Raw genomic sequence first — 20,204 nt, forward strand, 5'->3', positions numbered from 1 at the left:
AGCTCTGCTACATGGAGCGAGGAGATACAATGTATCCCAGACAGCTCTGCTACACAGAGAGGGAGGAAATACAATGTATCACAGACAACTCTGCTACACAGAGAGGAGATACAATGTATCACAGACAGCTCTGCTACATGGAGCGAGGAGATACAATGTATTCCACTTTGAATCCTTCATTTCCTTGCAGTCCAAAAGTCATGTGAACAATTTCCCTGGAGCAACCAGCGAGCTGTCTATTTCCACCACTGTGCTGCTCAGATTTAATTCAGGAAACCAGATGGCAAACTCCAGAGCATAAGCAATGTATGGTATGTGGCTGGAATGATGAGACGCCTGGACCACGGCAGTGACATACGGATGGAGATACGTCCGGACTCACCATGGCGCTGATGGTCTCCTCCCAGTCCGGCCGCTCCCGGGGGTGAATACTGCGGGGCAGCTCGGGGACAAAATCATCTTCCTCTAAATGCAGCGAGGACTTCATTATTCTGTAAGACAGAGGAGAGAAGAGACGATTAGGGACCAATATAGAATACTAGAGAGGTCTGAGGATATTAATAGTGGCAAAAACTTCCAAAAATTATCCAAAAGGGTCGGACACAGAAAACCTTCGACACCGCTCAGTTTCACAACAAATATTCTGCAGAGAAAATATTGTGGGTGACCAAATCATTTGATGTATATAGGGAACAAGGGCCCCAAAAGCCTCCCCCTCTGCCCCAGCATGGCTCATGTGCAGCGTTACAGCCAATGACTCCAGGATTAGGTCACAGAGAGGTGGATTGGCTGTTTAGCTCCATGTTATGGAGAACTCCTTTACCTGGCAGCGGATGGATTCGGGGCTCCCCTCCCCCAAATAGATTAATACAGAAGATGCCCAGATGACAAGGTGTAATGATCATGTTGATACACCCCCCACTAAGTAAGAGTTGTCCCCCTGAAGCACTGCCCCTCCACAGGTGTATAACATGCACCCTGCCCCCACACCAGAATGCTGCACGCACTCTGGGAGGTCACGCTCCACTGCACCCTGTCTGGTTCATTATCCCAAGGTCAGAGACATCTTCAGCCTCAGAATATGTAACATGGCAATAACTCCCGCAGGTGAAGATGTGTAACCCCCTCCCCCACCCCCGAGGGCAAGAAACCATTGGATATGCTGAGGCCAGCAGAAATTGGCAACACTGAGAAAAGAGCGAGGCAGGGATGCAGCATGGAGGAAGACCACCGTACAGGGAATAGTGACTGACACCGAAAGCTACAATCACAGAGAGAAACACAACACATGTCACAGTGCAAGGGATCAAAGCCAGAAGTAGCAGAGCTGTGGTAGGTGACAATCTAATAGCTCTCAGAGTATAGATATCTGCAGTCCTATATATCACCACTAATAACATCACAGACGACAGACCGGCCATCACTAACCAGCTCTGCTACATCTCTGCGGATACACTGCACTATATGATGAGCTGTATCAGTAGGTGATGTTCCATGGTTTCAATCTATGGGTCTATGGATGTATTTAGTGTGGACAGTCGGGGTCTTTCTTCCCAATACTGTAGGTGAGTGTACACGGATGAAATCCCCACCCTCAGGCCTCCAGTGCTTACACCAGATGACAGGAGGGATCCATTCCCTACAGTTTATTATGAGATCTATTTCCGCATACCGTGAGGGGTCCTGGTGGTTGGCTACACACAGTGAGGGGTCCTGGTGGTTGGCTACACACAGTGAGGGGTCCCGGTGGTCAGCTACACACAAGCCGCTATGATTGCAATGTCCTGTCTCTCGCCTGGTTTGGTTATTATTCTATTAGCAGCGCAGAATGAGCTTATGGCTATTTAATAATCCCCCTCCAGATCATTGGTGACCACCCAGAACCGGATCACCACCTATCCAGGGATGGAACCGAAGCCACAGGAGTCCCAAGAGATGATCCATCCAGAGAAGGCACAAAGAAGCTCTTATTGTCAGGCCACTACATGAAGCTACACGATCTCCTAACATATACAGTGACCCTACATCTCAGACGCCCCATCTGACAGGAGGTTTGGGGGACTTACCCATATTGACAGTGTTAAGACAAGCATCCTTAGCTGACTGTAATTCTGACAGCTCCCACCCCAAATACACACGGATGCTCACTCACACCTACAGTACATGTGGTATCAAAAGGAGGATGGGGAATACACCCCACACACAGTAAATGGTTGTCCCAGTCACAAGTGGCAGGACCTTAGTATAGGGAGCTTTACTCATAGTCCAGTGTTCAGAATAGTTATGACCACAACATTCACATTATATCCTGTATTACACTCCAGAGCTGAACTCACTATTCTGCTGATGGAGTCTTTACATACAAACAGCGCTTATCTTGTACTGATCCTGAGTTACATCCTGCTATGGTCACACACCATTTTAAAAAAATTTTTTTTTACATGAAATTTTCATATTCACACGTTTTTTGTTTTTTTTGCTTTTGGTCCATTTTACCATGTAAACAATAGCCTTATACTGCAGAGCTGCACTCACTGTGTACATACATTACTGATCCAGAGTTACATCCTGTTACATCCACAATGTTTACATTATGTACGAGACTGGCCGTTCTGCGACCCGGCCGGGTCACAGAACGGCCAGTCTCAGAAAAGATCATTTCGGAGATGTGATCTTTAGGGCCGCAGAGTTCTGATGTGGACTTGTCCGTGCGCGCCCGCATCAGAACTCCCCACAGCACACTATGGAGCGTATGGCCGGAGCCGCTCGCTTCATAGTGTGCACTGACAGGGTCATGTCAGTTTTCTACGGCGCCGCAAGTAAACCCAGGCCGAGTTTATACGCTCCAGCCTGGGATTCCATAAAAGGGAAAGCAACATATATTTTCGTAAAAAGTACGGACGTATTTTTACGAAAATACACGTTGTGTGAACATAGCCTCATGCTGCAGAGCTGCACTCACTGTGTGCATACAGTACTGATCCAGAGTTACATCCTGTATCATACTCCGGAGCTGCGCTCACTATTCTGCTGGTGGGGTCACCGTGTACATACATTATTTATCCTGTACTGATCCTGAGTAACATCCTGTATTATACTCCAGAGCTGCACTCACTATTCTGCTGGTGGGGTTACTATGTACATACATTACATTACTTATCATGTACTGATCCTGAGTTACATCCTGTATTATACTCCAGAGCTGCGCTCACTATTCTGCCGGTGGGGTGACTGTGTACACACATTACAATACTTATCTTGTACTGATCCTGAGTTACATCCTGTATTACACACCAGAGCTGCACTCACTATTCTGCTGGTGGGGTTACTGTGTACATACATTACATTACTTATCATGTACTGATCCTGAGTTACATCCTGTATTATACTCCAGAGCTGCGCTCACTATTCTGCCGGTGGGGTGACTGTGTACACACATTACATTACTTATCTTGTACTGATCCTGAGTTACATCCTGTATTACACACCAGAGCTGCACTCACTATTCTGCTGGTGGGGTCACTGTGTACATACATTACATTACTTATCATGTACTGATCCTGAGTTACATCCTGTATTATACTCCAGAGCTGCCCTCACTATTCTGCTGGTGGAGTCACTGTATACATACGTTACATTACTGATCCTCAGTTACATCCTGTATTATACTCCAGAGCTGCGCTCACTATTCTGCAGGTGGAGTCACTGTATACACAAGGAGCAGAGATCTGGGCGCATTTATACCATTATTGCCACCAGTAGTTTCTTCCCTAGTAGCTATCTTTGTTCCATTATTAGTTACCTGCCAGTGATATAAGGTCCCCCGACCCCTCAGCAGCTTTTAGAGGGGGTCGTGTTCTGCGGCTGAGTCCAACGCGTCACTAACACAAGACAACAACATAGGAGGATTCATCAAACATGCTGCAAAGGAGAAGCCGAGCCCATTCTCACGGGGTGTTAGTAGAATGAACGTCACAATCTGCTCGCCTGCCGCTAGTTCTGATCAATCTTCCTGTTTGCCCCATGCAGCACAGCGCCCACCCCATAGCGGGCACAGCCAGGAGCCATCAGGTGCCTCATACCTCTATGACGCTCCTCCCGTGCACAGGCCGATGCATCCACTGACGACATAAACAAATAATCCTGGGAATTGGTTTCCATTCATGAAGCAGGAGCTGAGCAGCCGGCGGGGAGCCTCCAGCCGCCTTTGTTCTCCTCCCTGAATTGCTTTTGTATTGGAGGCACACGGATTCCAGCGTCTCCTCCTCACATTCCTTCTACATTGTGTGTGAACAAGGCCTCATTGTTGGCTGCTGCATTCTGGGTGACAGCAGTGACTGGCTGTAGTGGCTGATCTGTGCGGATCTCATGCTGGAGGATGAGCAGCTGGAGCGAGGTCGTCACATGGTGCACGTCACAGCCGCTCTCCGGCCTCTCCACCTCACAGATGACATCCTGCAATGCACCACTTCTAGGTGAGAACCAGAATGCTGGCACACAGCGGGCACCCCGGGCACAACTCCTGGCCTCTGCTCCTTAATGCAGTCCACTGTACAACAGGAAAAGGAGAACCCTACAATCAATATACCCTATTATCACATCACAGCAACCCTGCCAGTGCCTGTATAAGGCATCATCACTGTAATATTCCCATATAATAACAGGACAGATCCACAGGTACAAAGCACAGGGTCCCCAGTACCACAGAAACCATCCCTGCCTAGTGCTAACCCATGATATATCACACATGGTCTGGAGGGATCACATGACATCTGACAGCACCACACATATCAATGTGCTTGTGTCATAATGCAGATACTGATGAGGATGGTGATCTGGATATATGATATTATGGTTAAAGCGACTCTGCACCCAAAATCTGACCTCCCAAACCGCTTGTACCTTCGGATAGCTGCTTTTAATCCAAGATCTGTCCTGGGGTCCGTTCGGCAGGTGATGTAGTTATTGTCCTAAAAAACAACTTTTAAACTTGCAGCCCCATGCCCACCGGGAGCATCTGTGCCCTAACTTTGCACCACCCCTCCGTCCCTCCTCCCCACCCTCTTCACCATTAGGAATGCCACTGGAACATTTTCTCCATGCTGAACATTGCACAGGTGCCTTAACGATCCAGCCCATGTGCCGTGCTGACACAGCTGACGAATAGGAGACAATCTGCCTGGAGCATTCCTAATGATGAGGAGGGCGGGGAGGAGGAGGGACAGAGAGGTTGTGCCAGTCTAATGCATACATTAATTAATCTAAGCCCCGGCCGTTGGGCAGGGGGCTGCCAGTTTAAAAGATGTTTTTTAGGACAATAACGGCATCACCTGCCGAATGGACCCCAGGATAGATCTTGGATTAATAACAGCTATCTGACGGTACAAGGGGTTTGGGGGGATCAGATTGTGGGTACAGAGCCGCTTTAATATGGTTAATGAATGTATTGGGTACACAGCAATCAGCACTACAACCACGTAAGTGAGGAGGGTATAGTTACAAACGGGCACTCATCTCCCATAAACCTCAGTAATGGCCCAATAAAACATCCATATAAGAAGAAAAGCAGAGGGCACTCACCATTATGCATAACTTTTTTTTAGCCCTAAAGTCCAACTAGGCGTGCAGGAGGCACGTGCACAAAACAGCTGCTACATTTTCAGTGAAGTGTATGGCGCCCCCGCCTGCTCCTCAATGTCTAGTCGGATTTTAGGCTAGCACCATAAATAAAAGAAGTTTGGTGAGTGCCCTCTTTTTTTTTTTCTTTTTACATGGATGTAATATGGTTAGTAAAGCGCTACTTTGTTCTCAGTTTGTGTGTGGTACTGCAGCTTAGTTCTCCTTGAGGGAATAGAGCAGGGTTGTAATACCATTAACATCCTGAGCACAGGTGTAAATACAGCGTAAATCTTTTTCTTTCAAATCAACTGGTTTCAGAAAGTTACATAGATCCGTTATTTACTTCTATTTAAAAATCTCCAGTCTTTCAGTACTTATCAGCTGCTGTATGACCTGCAGGAATTGGTGTATACTTTCCGATCTGACACAGTGCTCTCTGCTGCCACCTCAGTCTGCAACTGTCCAGAGCAGTAGCAAACAGTTCCTGTTGAAAACAGAGGTGGCAGCAGAGAGCACTGTGTCACACTGGCAAGAACACACCACTTCATGCAGGACATGCAGCAGCTGATAAGTACTGGAAGACTTGAGATTTATAAATAGAAGTAAATTACAAATCTATTTAATTTTCTGAAACCAGTTGATTGGAAAGAGTAAGATTTTTGCTGGATAACCCCTTTAAGGAGCAATGTTCTCTGAGAATCCTGGAGAACCCCTTTTAGACTTCCTGTACCCCATGACCCATGAAGATGTCTGCGACTCCAAATACCCCAGTCATGGAATACTTGGACACAAGACTATATGATCTGACACTGATGATAAGAGAGCCAGAGATCAGGACTGGATAGGGAATTTTCATGGCTGGGAGGCTCCTATGTCTCAACAGTGATCAGCGCTCTCCCTCATGTGCTGACATGCAGCCGCCATTGTTACCTGTGCTCACTAATGAGAGACTCCGCTCATCTGCAATTAGTCACAATCAATGACTCCATCCAGCAGGAAGCAGGTCAGGACCACAGGAGAGGAGTCCACGCCAAGGCCACACATCAACACAAACAGCTGAAGACAAGGGGGGTCTGAGGAAAGGGGGGACCCATGACCACCTTACAGTAGATATCCCTGATCTTCCTGTCAGCTGATGTGGGGGCATTCAATAATGATTTCCAGCACGGCAAAGAGAGGGAGACCAGCAGCCATTCTACACTGCAAACAAGGTACTGATGAGTGAGGGGCCCGAAATACTAGGGGTCTATACCCCTCCTTGCCAGCTACTGTACTTACACAGGTCTATACCCCTCCTCACCAGCTACTGTACTTACACAGGTCTATACCCCTCCTCACCAACTACTGTACTTACACAGGTCTATACCCCTCCTCACCAACTACCGTACTTACACAGGTCTATACCCAGTCTCGCCAGCTACTGTACTTACACAGGTCTATACCCCTCCTCACCAACTACCGTACTTACACAGGTCTATACCCCTCCTCACTAGCTACTGTACTTACACAGGTCTATACCCCTCCTCACCAACTACCGTACTTACACAGGTCTATACCCCTCCTCACTAGCTACTGTACTTACACAGGTCTATACCCCTCCTTGCCAGCTACTGTACTTACACAGGTCTATACCCCTCCTCACCAGCTACTGTACTTACACAGGTTTATACCCCTCCTCACTAGCTACTGTACTTACACATGTCTATACCCCTCCTCACTAGCTACTGTACTTACACAGGTCTATATCCCTCCTCACGTCTACTGTACTTACACAGGTCTATACCACTCCTCACCAGCTACTGTACTTACACAACAAAAGACACTTATCCTACTTACCTGGGCATGAAAACCCCAATACTAAACCTGCCACACACAATCATTACACATGGGTACAACATCCCCAAAACTGCCCCCTTACTGTCATTACACATGGGTACAACACCCCCAAAACTGCCCCCTTACTGTCATTACACATGGGTACAACACCCCCAAATCTGCCCCCTTACTGTCATTACACATGGGTACAAAACCCCCAAAAGTACTCCCTTACTGTCATTACACATGGGTACAACACCCCCAAAAGTACTCCCTTACTGTCATTACACATGGGTACAACACCCCCAAAAGTACTCCCTTACTGTCATTACACATGGGTACAACACCCCCAAAACTGCCCCCCTTACTGTCATTACACATGGGTACAACACCCCCAAAAGTACTCCCTTACTGTCATTACACATGGGTACAACACCCCCAAAAGTACTCCCTTACTGTCATTACACATGGGTACAACACCCCCAAAAGTACTCCCTTACTGTCATTACACATGGGTACAACACCCCCAAAACTGCCCCCCTTACTGTCATTACACATGGGTACAACACCCCCAAAAGTACTCCCTTACTGTCATTACACATGGGTACAACACCCCCAAAAGTACTCCCCTTACTGTCATTACACATGGGTACAACACCCCCAAAACTGCCCCCCTTACTGTCATTACACATGGGTACAACACCCCCAAAACTGCCCCCCTTACTGTCATTACACATGGGTACAACACCCCCAAAAGTACTCCCTTACTGTCATTACACATGGGTACAACACCCCCAAAAGTACTCCCTTACTGTCATTACACATGGGTACAACACCCCCAAAACTGCCCCCCTTACTGTCATTGCACATGGGTACAACACCCCCAAAAGTACTCCCTTACTGTCATTACACATGGGTACAACACCCCCAAAACTGCCCCCCTTACTGTCATTACACATGGGTACAACACCCCCAAAAGTACTCCCTTACTGTCATTACACATGGGTACAACACCCCCAAAACTGCCCCCCTTACTGTCATTACACATGGGTACAACACCCCCAAAACTGCCCCCTTACTGTCATTACACATGGGTACAACACCCCCAAAACTGCCCCCCTTACTGTCATTACACATGGGTACAACACCCCCAAAAGTACTCCCTTACTGTCATTACACATGGGTACAACACCCCCAAAAGTACTCCCTTACTGTCATTACACATGGGTACAACACCCCCAAAACTGCCCCCCTTACTGTCATTACACATGGGTATGACACTCCTCTGATAAAGCCGCATTAGTTATTACACCTGGATACAACACTCCCATTAGTCCTACCCCCCCCACCCCCCCCTCACTACAGCTAGGTACAACGTCTCCAATAATCACGCCAGTCTTTTATCATTAAATCTGTCATCACGGCTTAGTCTGATACCCCTAACACTATCCCCCTATACTCATAACCATCACTGGGTCAGGTACACAAATTACTCCTGCTACAGTACCATCAACCATGGGTCTGGCTCCCCCAGATAAGCCCCCCTACATTCAGTATCACCACTGGGTCTGACTCTCTCACTACAGCCCCCCTTACGTTTACCATCTTCCCTGTGTCAGATTGCCCCCTATAGTCCCCATCACCCCCAGGGCACTCCGCAATACAGCCCCCTATAGTCCTCATCACTGCCAGGGCACTCTGCAATACAGCCCCCTATAGTCTCCATCACCCCCGGGTCACTCCGCAGTACAGCCCCCTATAGTCCCCATCACCCCCGGGTCACTCCGCAATACAGCCCCCTATAGTCCTCATCACTGCCAGGGCACTCTGCAATACAGCCCCCTATAGTCTCCATCACCCCCGGGTCACTCCGCAGTACAGCCCCCTATAGTCCCCATTACCCCCGGGTCACTCCGCAGTACAGCCCCCTATAGTCTCCATCACCCCCCGGTCACTCCGCAGTACAGCCCCCTATAGTCCCCATCACCCCCGGGTCACTCCGCAGTACAGCCCCCTATAGTCCCCATCACCCCCGGGTCACTCCGCAGTACAGCCCCCTATAGTCCCCATCACCCCCGGGTCACTCCGCAGTACAGCCCCCTACAGTCCCCATCACCCCCGGGTCACTCCGCAGTACAGCCCCCATCACCCCCGGGTCACTCCGCAGTACAGCCCCCGGTGACTCCCCCCCAAAGCCCGCAGTGCGACCGGTAGAAGGAGGGTGTCCCGGTAGCTGTGGAGCAGGTGTCCGCCGCACACGGTTCCCAGGCCCGGCTATCCCTGTCCCCGGCACTCACCTCTCCAGCTCCTGCAGATCCTCGCTGCCGCCGCCCGCTGCTGCCATCCTGCCCGCCGAGGACCGGGCTGCCTGGAGAGCGGGGAGCGCTGGGAAGGCTCCGGTCCCTCCTCCCTCCATGTTGCCGGCCACTATCCCCCGGGGCCGACCATGGTGCATGCAGGTGCGGGAGCCCCGTCCGCTGTGTGAGCGCTGCTGCTGTGTGTGCGGCCGCGGGGAGGGCAAAGTCAGGGGGCGGGCGGTAGGACCGCGGGGCACATTGTCCTCCTACTACACACGAGGCAGCGGCCGGGCGGCGGGACCCTGCGCGCTCCCTCACATACCTGCCCACAGGACGGCAAGCCCGGGCAGGCGGACCGATCCCTGCGCCAACCCCTCCCGCCCAGACACAGGGAGAGGGGCCAGGAATACGGGGGGGCTACGGGACAGAGAGGGGGCCAGGAATACGGGGGGCTACGGGAGAGAGAGGGGGCCAGGAATACGGGGGGCTACGGGAGAGAGAGAGGGGGCCAGGAATACGGGGGGGCTACGGGAGAGAGAGAGGGGGCCAGGAATACGGGGGGGCTACGGGAGAGAGAGGGGGCCAGGAATACGGGGGGCTACGGGAGAGAGAGGGGGGCCAGGAATACGGGAGAGAGAGGGGGCCAGGAATACGGGGGGCTACGGGAGAGAGAGGGGGCCAGGAATACGGGAGAGAGAGGGGGCCAGGAATACGGGGGGGCTACGGGAGAGAGAGGGGGGCTACGGGAGAGAGAGGGGGCCAGGAATACGGGGGGCTACGGGAGAGAGAGGGGGCCAGGAATACGGGGGGCTACGGGAGAGAGAGGGGGGCTACGGGAGAGAGAGGGGGCCAGGAATACGGGGGGCTACGGGAGAGAGAGGGGGACTACGGAAGAAAGAGGGGGCCAGGAATATGGGGGGCTACAGGAGAGAGGGGGCCAGAAATACGGGGGGCTACAGGAGAGAGAGGGCCAGGAATACAGGGGGCTACGGGAGAGAGAGGGGGCCAGGAATACAGGGGGCTACGGGAGAGAGAGGGGGCCAGGAATACAGGGGGCTACGGTAGAGAGAGGGGGCCAGGAATACGGGGGGCTACAGAAGAGAGAGGGGGCCAGGAATACGGGGGGCTACAGGAGAGAGAGGGGGCCAGGAATACGGGGGGCTACGGGACAGAGAGGGGGCCAGGAATACGGGGAGCTACGGGACAGAGAGGGGGCCAGGAATACGGGGGGCTACGGGACAGAGAGGGGGCCAGGAATACGGGGGGCTACGGGACAGAGAGGGGGCCAGGAATACGGGGAGCTACGGGAGAGAGAGGGGGCCAGGAATACGGGAGAGAGAGGGGGCCAGGAATACGGGGGGCTACGGGAGAGAGAGGGGGCCAGGAATACGGGAGAGAGGGGGGCTACGGGAGAGAGAGGGGGCCAGGAATACGGGAGAGAGAGGGGGGCTACGGGAGAGAGAGGGGGCCAGGAATACGGGGGGCTACGGGAGAGAGAGGGGGGCTACGGGAGAGAGAGGGGGCCAGGAATACGGGGGGCTACGGGAGAGAGAGGGGGCCAGGAATACGGGGGACTACGGAAGAAAGAGGGGGCCAGGAATATGGGGGGCTACAGGAGAGAGGGGGCCAGGAATACGGGGGGCTACAGGAGAGAGAGGGCCAGGAATACAGGGGGCTACGGGAGAGAGAGGGGGCCAGGAATACGGGGGGCTATGGGAGAGAGAGGGGGCCAGGAATACGGGGGGCTACGGGAGAGAGAGAGGGGGCCAGGAATATGGGGGGCTACGGGAGAGAGAGGGGGCCAGGAATACGGGGGGCTACAGAAGAGGGCCAGGAATACGGGGGGCTACGGGAGAGAGAGGGGGGGGCCAGGAATACGGGGGGCTACAGGAGAGAGGGCCAGGAATACGGGGGGCTACAGGAGAGAGGGCCAGGAATATGGGGGGCTACAGAAGAGGGCCAGGAATACGGGGGGCTACGGGAGAGAGAGGGGGGGCCAGGAATACGGGGGGCTACAGGAGAGAGGGCCAGGAATACGGGGGGCTACAGGAGAGAGGGCCAGGAATACGGGGGGCTACAGGAGAGAGGGCCAGGAATACGGGGGGCTACGGTAGAGAGAGGGGGCCAGGAATACGGGGGGCTACAGGAGAGAGAGAGGGGGCCAGGAATACGGGGGGCTACAGGAGAGAGAGAGGGCCAGGAATACGGGGGGCTACAGGAGAGACAGGGGGCCAGGAATACGGGGGCTACGGGAGAGAGAGAGGGTGCCAGGAATACGGGGGGCTACGGGAGGGAGAGAGAGGGGGCCAGGAATACGGGGGCTACAGGAGAGAGGGCCAGGAATACGGGGGGGCTACGGGAGAGAGAGGGGGCCAGGAATACGGTGAGAGGGGGCCAGGAATATGGGGGCTACGGGAGAGAGAGGGGGCCAGGTATACGGGGGGCTACGGGAGAGAGAGGGGGCCAGGAATAGGGGGGGGGGGGGGGCTACGGGAGAGAGAGGGGGCCAGGAGTACGGGGGGCTACGAGAGAGAGAGAGAAGGCCAGGAATAGGGGGGGCTACGGGAGAGAGAGGGGGCCAGGAATACAGGGGCTACGGGAGAGAGAGGGGGCCAGAATTACGGGGGGCTACGGGAGAGAGGGGGGGCCAGGAATATGGGGGGCTACAGAAGAGGGCCAGGAATACGGGGGGCTACGGGAGAGAGAGGGGGGGCCAGGAATACGGGGGGCTACAGGAGAGAGGGCCAGGAATACGGGGGGCTACAGGAGAGAGGGCCAGGAATACGGGGGGCTACAGGAGAGAGGGCCAGGAATACGGGGGGCTACGGTAGAGAGAGGGGGCCAGGAATACGGGGGGCTACAGGAGAGAGAGAGAGAGGGGGCCAGGAATACGGGGGGCTACAGGAGAGGGCCAGGAATACGGGGGGCTACAGGAGAGAGAGGGGGCCAGGAATACAGGGCTACGGGAGGGAGAGAGAGGGGGCCAGGAATACGAGGGGGCCAGGAATACGGTGAGAGGGGGCCAGGAATATGGGGGCTACGGGAGAGAGAGGGGGCCAGGTATACGGGGGGGCTACGGGAGAGAGAGGGGGCCAGGAATAGGGGGGGGCTACGGGAGAGAGAGGGGGCCAGGAGTACGGGAGGCTACGAGAGAGAAGGCCAGGAATAGGGGGGGCTACGGTAGAGAGAGGGGGCCAGGAATACGGGGGGGGCTACGGGAGAGAGAGGGGGCCAGGAATACGGGGGGCTACGGGAGAGAGAGGGGGCCAGGAATACGGGGGGCTACGGGAGAGAGAGGGGGCCAGGAATACGGGGGCTACAGGAGAGAGGGCCAGGAATACGGGGGCTACAGGAGAGAGGAGGCCAGGAATACGGGGGGCTACGGGAGAGAGGGCCAGGAATATGGGGGCTACAGGAGAGAGAGGGGGCCAGGAATACTGGGGGCTACGGGAGAGAGAGGGGGCCAGGAATACAGGGGGCTACAGGAGAGAGGGCCAGGAATATGGGGGGCTACAGGAGAGAGGGCCAGGAATATGGGGGGCTACAGGAGAGAGGGCCAGGAATACGGGGGGGGGGGCTACGGGAGAGAGGGCCAGGAATAAGGGGGCTACAGGAGAGAGAGAGTGGGGGTCAGAAATACTGGGGACTACGGGGGGGGGGGGGGGGGGCTGCAGGAGACAGCTGGGATCGGAGCACAGTGGGGGGAGGAGAGCGGCGGGGGGGCTCCGTGTGACCGGGCACCTTATCATTGTCTTTATCTTTTTCCAAGACAAGAAAAACTGCCTGACAGACCCTAGCATTGTGTCCTCCTATTCATCATAGGAAAGGATCCCCTATTATACTCCAGAGCTGCACTCACTATTCTGCTGGTGAGGTCACTGTGTACATACATTACATTACTTATCCTGTACTGATTCTGAGTTACATCCTTATACCCCAGAGCTGCACTCACTATTTTGCTGGTTGTTATTGGAAACAGTCAGTAGGCTTGTGGACAGACACCATCTAGATATCTTTTTCTATCTCCTCCATAGAATATTGTCCTGGGGTGTCTGGCAGGAACAGGGAGCCTGATCCAGAGCACTCTGGACCTCCGATTAGGCAGAAGCTTTTCCCTCCAAGAACATGAATGTCCCTGAGTGGCCCAGCCACCAGAGCCCTGATCTGAGCCCAATGATGGATCCATCTCTAGAGAGACGTAAAGCCCCTATTCCACGGGCTATTAGCGCTTGTTTGCCCCTCGTTGCCCGCCGCTATTCCATGCGGGGGGCTGCCTGGGTGATCGCTAGCTCATCTGGGCAGCCCATAGCATATAACAGTGGTCTGCTGCCGTTGCTCCTATTCCACGGAGCGATGGCAGCAGATCGTTGCTGTATGAGTCGTTTGTCTTTCAACATGTTTGAGAGACAAACGACGCAACGATCAGCCAACATGAACAATGACTGCTGATTGTTGCCATCTATTCCACGGGACGATTATCGGCTAAATACGGCCGATAATCGTTCCGTGGAATAGGGCCTTAACAATGGCATCTACTGATGGCACCTACTGAGAAAAAAAAAATCACAAAATCCAGATGTGTAGACCTTGTGGCATCATAGACGAGAAGACTGGGGGGCCGGCATCACTGCCAAAGGGACTTCTTCCCCTAATGCTGATTAACTGATCTGAACACTGACTGCAATGGGAGATTTTAGTTTTCCCTTTTCGATAAATTAGTAACAATTTCTTCCATTCTGCTGTCACATTGTTAGTATGGGATACAGGGGGCAGGAGGAGGGGGGGACACATTACAGGGGGCAGGAGGAAGGGGACACATTACAGGGGTCAGGAGGAGGGGGGGACACATTACAGGGGTCAGGAGGAGGGGGGGGGACACATTACAGGGGTCAAGAGGAGGGGGGGGACATATTACAGGGGGCAGGAGGAGGGGGACACACTACAGGGGGCAGGAGAGTGGGGACAAACTACAGGGGGCAGGAGGAGGGGGACAAACTACATGGGGCAGGGGCACACACTACAGGGGGCAGGAGAATGGGGACAAACTACAGGGGGCAGGAGCAGGGGGACACACTACAGCGGGCAGGAGCAGGGGGACACACTACAGGGGGCAGGAGGAGGGGGACACATTATAGGGGGCAGGAGGAGGGGGACACATTATAGGGGGCAGGAGCAGGGGGACACACTACAGGGGGCAGGAGCAGGGGGACACACTACAGCGGGCAGGAGCAGGGGGACACACTACAGGGGGCAGGAGGAGGGGGACACATTATAGGGGGCAGGAGCAGGGGGACACACTACAGGGGGCAGGAGCAGGGGGACACACTACAGCGGGCAGGAGCAGGGGGACACACTACAGGGGGCAGGAGCAGGGGGACACACTACAGGGGGCAGGAAGATGGGGACACATTACTTTCAGTAATTTTAAAGGTTAGCACAAGGCCTCAAAATGTGAGAAAGTGAAAGGGTCTGAAGACTTTCTGCAAATACTTTCCATGGTCAGTAACCCAGCTGCGGGAGTAACCATCTTTCTTGGAGTGTTCGGAGAATATTGGTTCTTGGATGATCTCTCAGCTATGGAATAAAAACCTCAAACACATCAATGTCAATTAACCTAACGTGTCAGAGCCAATAGTTATACAAAATGGCCAGGGACGGTCCCCTTTAAGGTGAAGTTCCCTGGATAATCGGCTCAGCGTCACCTTGCCCTGTGATTAGCACAATCCCCTCCTGACATCTCCTGGGGACACTGGCCTAGTGACTGATCTCACTGAGCACACGGCCAATGTCATCATCAGAATCGGACATTCACCTAACACATACTGAAGGTGTGCATGGCTACAGTCATTAAGGGGTTATCCATATAAAAACATGGCCACTTTCACACCTCTCTTGTCTCCATATTGGGTGAGGTTTGAATCTCAGTTCCATTGAAGTAAATGGAGCTTAGCCCCTTCCCTACCGGGCCAATTTTCGTATTTGCGTTTTAGTTTTTATCTCCTCGTGTTTAAAAGGCCACAGCATTTGCATTTTTTCACCTACAGGCCCAAATGAGCCCATATTTTTTGCCCTATTAATTGAACTTTGCAATGGCAGACTTAATTTTTGCATAAAATATGCTGCGAAACCAGAAAAAAATTTATATGTGCAGTGAAATTGAAAATAAAACACAATATTTCTTTAGGGGGGTTGTATTTACGCCATGCACCCTATGGTAAAACTGACACGTTATCTATGTTGCTCAGGTAGATACGATTACAACGATATGCAACTTGCATGACTTATTTTATTTGACAGCTTTTAAAAAATGAAAACCTTTTAAAAATACTAAATGTTTCTTAAAATCGCTCTATTACTATGCTTATAGCGCTTTTATCCTTTGGTCTGTGTCATTTTTTGCACCATTACATGTACTTTCTATCGGTATCTTACTTGTGTATATGCGACTTTTTGATCACTTTTTATCACAATTTTTCTGGATTTGATGCAACCAAAATGCACAATTTTTCACTTTGCAATTTTTTTACGCTTACGATGTTTACTGTGTGAGATCAGGAATGTTATAATTTAATAGTTTGGGCGATTACGCACGCGGCGATACAAAATATGTTTGTTTATTTATTTATTTTTATTTATAAAATGGTAAAAGGGGGAAGATTTAAACTTTTATTAGGGGAGGGGATTTTTTTTTTTTTTTAACTAACAGTAATTAGAAGCCCCCTGGGGGACTTCCATATACACAGCACTGATTCCCCTGGGGGACTTCTATATACACAGCACTGATCTCCCATTAAGATCAATGCCGTGTATATAATAGAGCAACTATCCATCAGATCGGTGCTCTATTTCAATGGTCTGCTGCAGATCATATCTATGGAATGCCGAGCCGGCTCAGTACACGGGATCTCCCCCCACTAGACACCAGGGAAGGGGCTGAAAAGGATAGTTATATGCTGCTGTCATGCAGTGGTGACAGCGGTGACAAAAACATGGCCTTTTTTTCTTCTCTCTTGTCTCCAGTTCAGGTGCGGTTTGCAATTAAGTTCCATTTACTTCAATGGAACTAAGTTTGAAACCCCACCCAATCTGGAGACAAGAGAGGGGGTAAAGTGGCCATGTTTTTGTAGCACGGGATAACCCCTTTAAGAATAAAAAAAAAAACTTTTAATATGTCAGAGAGTCACTGTGTTCAGACCACAACCGATCAGGGAAACAGAGGACATGCACAGGTACTCTTTACAGGGATCGCCTAGATTTTCTTTTACCTATTGGAGTCAGATACTAAAACTTTAATTCTAATGCATTTCTATTTTATGACTGCAATTTTATTTCACTTCTGTACATTGTTAGGGGGTCAGGCTGTTGAAATTCACTGTGTCCAACCCTCTTCTCCCCTTACCATCATCGTTTGGGAGGTCCCTAATCACATTATTGTTGGTCCAACTTAAATCAGTGGGCTTAGCTCACTTGTCACTAAAGGTCCTCATACTCTTGGGACAAAAGTCGGCTAAACCAGCTAACCATTTAAAGCCTATGATGGCTTCCCCAGTATCCCATGGTAGATGATTTAGGGAAAGAGAAGGGTCAGGAAAGTGGGATTTTAACTCCCTGTAAAGGTATGTGCACACTACAGAATCCTGACGGAACACCCGCTGGTCCCATAGGGTTCATTCTTCGGGCGGACAGCGGAATCTGCTAAACCATAGAACGAAGCCTATGGGACCAGCAGAGATGCACTTGGCCGCGAGCTGCGGAATCCGTGGATGGTGATCCGCTGGGATTCCGTAGTGCGCACATACCCTAAGTGTTGAGCAGACTGTTGAACTGTTAGGGTTTGGGTTTTCGGAGGCCGGCCTAGGCTCCCTGGTTCAAGTGAGGAGAAATGCTTTTGCACACCAAGATATTATGGAAAACTGTCACTTCCAACAGTGTGGGAGCAGTCTGGGTTTGGCCCTTTTCTGTTTCAGTATGACTGTGCCCCAGTCCATAAAGTCATGGAGGGAGAGTCCACTGTAGAAGAACTTCTCAGTCACACATAGTCCTAACCTCAACCCCATCCAACCCCCCCCCCCCCCCCCCCCCCCAACACCAGTGCCTGGCCTAACATACTGTATGCTCCTCTGCAGGAATGGGCAAAAATTCCAACTAACACCTCAAAATCTTGAAGAAAGTCTTCCCAAGCTAGTTATATCTGTGTATAGCATAGGAGATGTAAGTCTCTCCAGTAACAGTTGGTCTGGTGTCACAGGTAGCAGAGGTGGTATGTGATCTATATGTACCTGTTGTTTCTATGGTCACATGAAGCAGAGTTGGTATGTAATCTATATGTGCCTGTTGGTCTACAGTCACACGGAGGGAGAGGATTGAGGGATTGTCCCAGGGACATGTGTGGTCACAGGAACTCGGTGGATCCCGGCTCTGGTCTTGGATGATGCAGGCAGGCTGCAATCAGCACTGACAGGGAGCGGCCCGCTCTGTACAAATTACACCTTCACAGACTCATCTTCAGACTAATTTACTTCTATTAAGTGTAATGGCAATTGTTTTCTGCCCGGCAGGGTGCAGCGGGCAGCCTGGGACATGTAGGACAGCGGGCGAGGTGATCATAGGACATTATACAACCAGCTGTGTAACTGTAATACACAGATAACTAGTTCCTTTGGAAGGCCCAGGCCAGGTTGTTTGTAATCGCTGCTGGTCAGCTCCAGAGCGCCCTTGTCAGGCAGTGTGTAAAAATCGTTAGAACGATAAGCGTTTAGTGTAATAGCAGACAATTAAACCACCAACATGAAATCATTAGTCGTTCGATAGAGTTTGGACCTATTTTTATCGTTAGCATGACATAAGATGTCGTTCGCAATAGCGACGACAAGATGACTGCAAGAACGATCATAAGTAACGATCATCTTTCCGTGTAATTGGGTGAACAATTTCAGGTCGTTTGCCATAGCGGTGGATTGAAATTGTTTATTGTTGAACGTTGAAAAATGGTTTCGTGTTATAGTACCCTAAGGGCAGTGACCTGCAAGCACTTATACCCCTCTCACTAAGTTGTGATGTTACTTTACATTATAATGTACTTTTGTACTAATGCTGAAAGCATATTGCTTATGTTGTATTTGCTTATGCCATTGTACCCACAAAGTCACATAGAGTTGACGTTCGTGAACCACCACTGCGGCGTTCCGGTGTTAATTGATGGTGCCAGGATCCCTCTATCTGGGCTGTCATCCTGCAATGTGAAACTGGCCTAGCCCTGTCTTTTTGGCACCTTAAGAAGTGTCAGTACACTAGCATGACCTTTCAAACAGTATCGGAGCTCCCAACATCATAATTAATCATGCTGGGAGCAGGTACACTCCGCAGGACACCGTCCGTGCACACACGAGTTTTTGCACACGCGTGCATTAGCCCTTAGTCAAAAGTGATCTGCCATCTTAACACACAAACTCTCCTATAGGCCCTAAAAAGACGGTACAAGTATCTGCAACCAATCTACTGTTCTTCACAAGACAAGTAACTGTGGACCTCTACTGGAGACTGTAACCACTACACCCAGTGACTGTAACCAAGTGTGTTGAGCCCCTATGTAAGAGCATTATTGCATTATTCTTGTTTGCACCAAGTGTCCATATAATTCCAGTGGAGAAATGTATAGTGTAGGGGTAGGCAACCTTGGCTCTTCAGCTAAAGCTTTGGCTGTCCAGGCATGATAGGAGTTGTAGTTTTGCGACAGTGGAGTCAAGGTTCCCTTCCCCTGGTATCAGGTATATGGGAGAGGGTAGTGCTTGAGACAAGCGCTCTAACCCAGATCTCCTCCCCTACTACATGTATATAGGCATCTGCCTAGTAAAAGAGCAGAGTAAGGATGAGGGATTTGGGAGGGGGGTTATATCTGGAAACACGTCTGTAGCTGGCAGTGAACAGCGGACATCACATAATGGCATTCCTATTCAGCGTCTCACTGCTAGCCCCAAGCTCTGCATACATAATAAACTGCTAATGCAGTGCGGATATCCTTGCATGGAAGCCTAGTGGCGCCATACTGAAGGCAGACAATATTGCTGCCCACGTCACAGCCGCCACCACAGCCGTACACTCTATAGTAACACCAAGGCTAAAACGTTTCTGCTTTTCATTACAACCTGAAACTGATTTAATGAGTGAGGGAGGAAAAAAAAAAAAGGGAAGGAAGATGAAGAAGGCGAGAAAGCAGCTGCAGAAATCCTCCCAAAGATACGAGGCTGCTGATTCATCCGTGAATGCATCAACCCCCCCCCCCCCACCGCACAAGACGCCCACGTCCAGGCTCTCATTAACCGCCAGCCCTGGCGCGCCTCCAGCGCCATCCAACCCGTTACTATGACAATGTCAATATCTGTGTGGGCTCCCGTAAACCCAGCGAGACGGCGACACAATGAGAACCGAGGGGAAGAGATCGCAACAGGTGCAGGAGCACGGCCAAAAGAGGAG

At 51.5% G+C, this 20,204-nt stretch overlaps 1 protein-coding gene across 16 annotated transcripts in view; it reads right to left on the reverse strand.

Annotated features, from left to right (window-relative positions):
• Positions 1–20,204, reverse strand: part of ARHGAP32 (Rho GTPase activating protein 32) — a 216,154-nt gene that overhangs the window by 77,259 nt on the left and 118,691 nt on the right. For 7 of the 16 annotated variants that reach the window (XM_069949113.1, XM_069949108.1, XM_069949109.1 and 4 more), the window contains one exon: positions 383–491. In XM_069949113.1, the coding sequence (XP_069805214.1) occupies positions 383–487 (105 nt within the window). In that variant the 5' untranslated portion in view covers positions 488–491. Of the gene's footprint in view, positions 1–382; positions 492–4,082; positions 4,114–9,731; positions 9,966–20,204 lie in introns of those variants that run through there. The other 9 variants (XM_069949100.1, XM_069949102.1, XM_069949101.1 and 6 more) reach the window with 3 other exon arrangements.

This window comes from Dendropsophus ebraccatus, chromosome 12, assembly GCF_027789765.1.
Source record: "Dendropsophus ebraccatus isolate aDenEbr1 chromosome 12, aDenEbr1.pat, whole genome shotgun sequence".
In the NCBI taxonomy this organism is placed as follows: domain Eukaryota; kingdom Metazoa; phylum Chordata; class Amphibia; order Anura; family Hylidae; genus Dendropsophus; species Dendropsophus ebraccatus.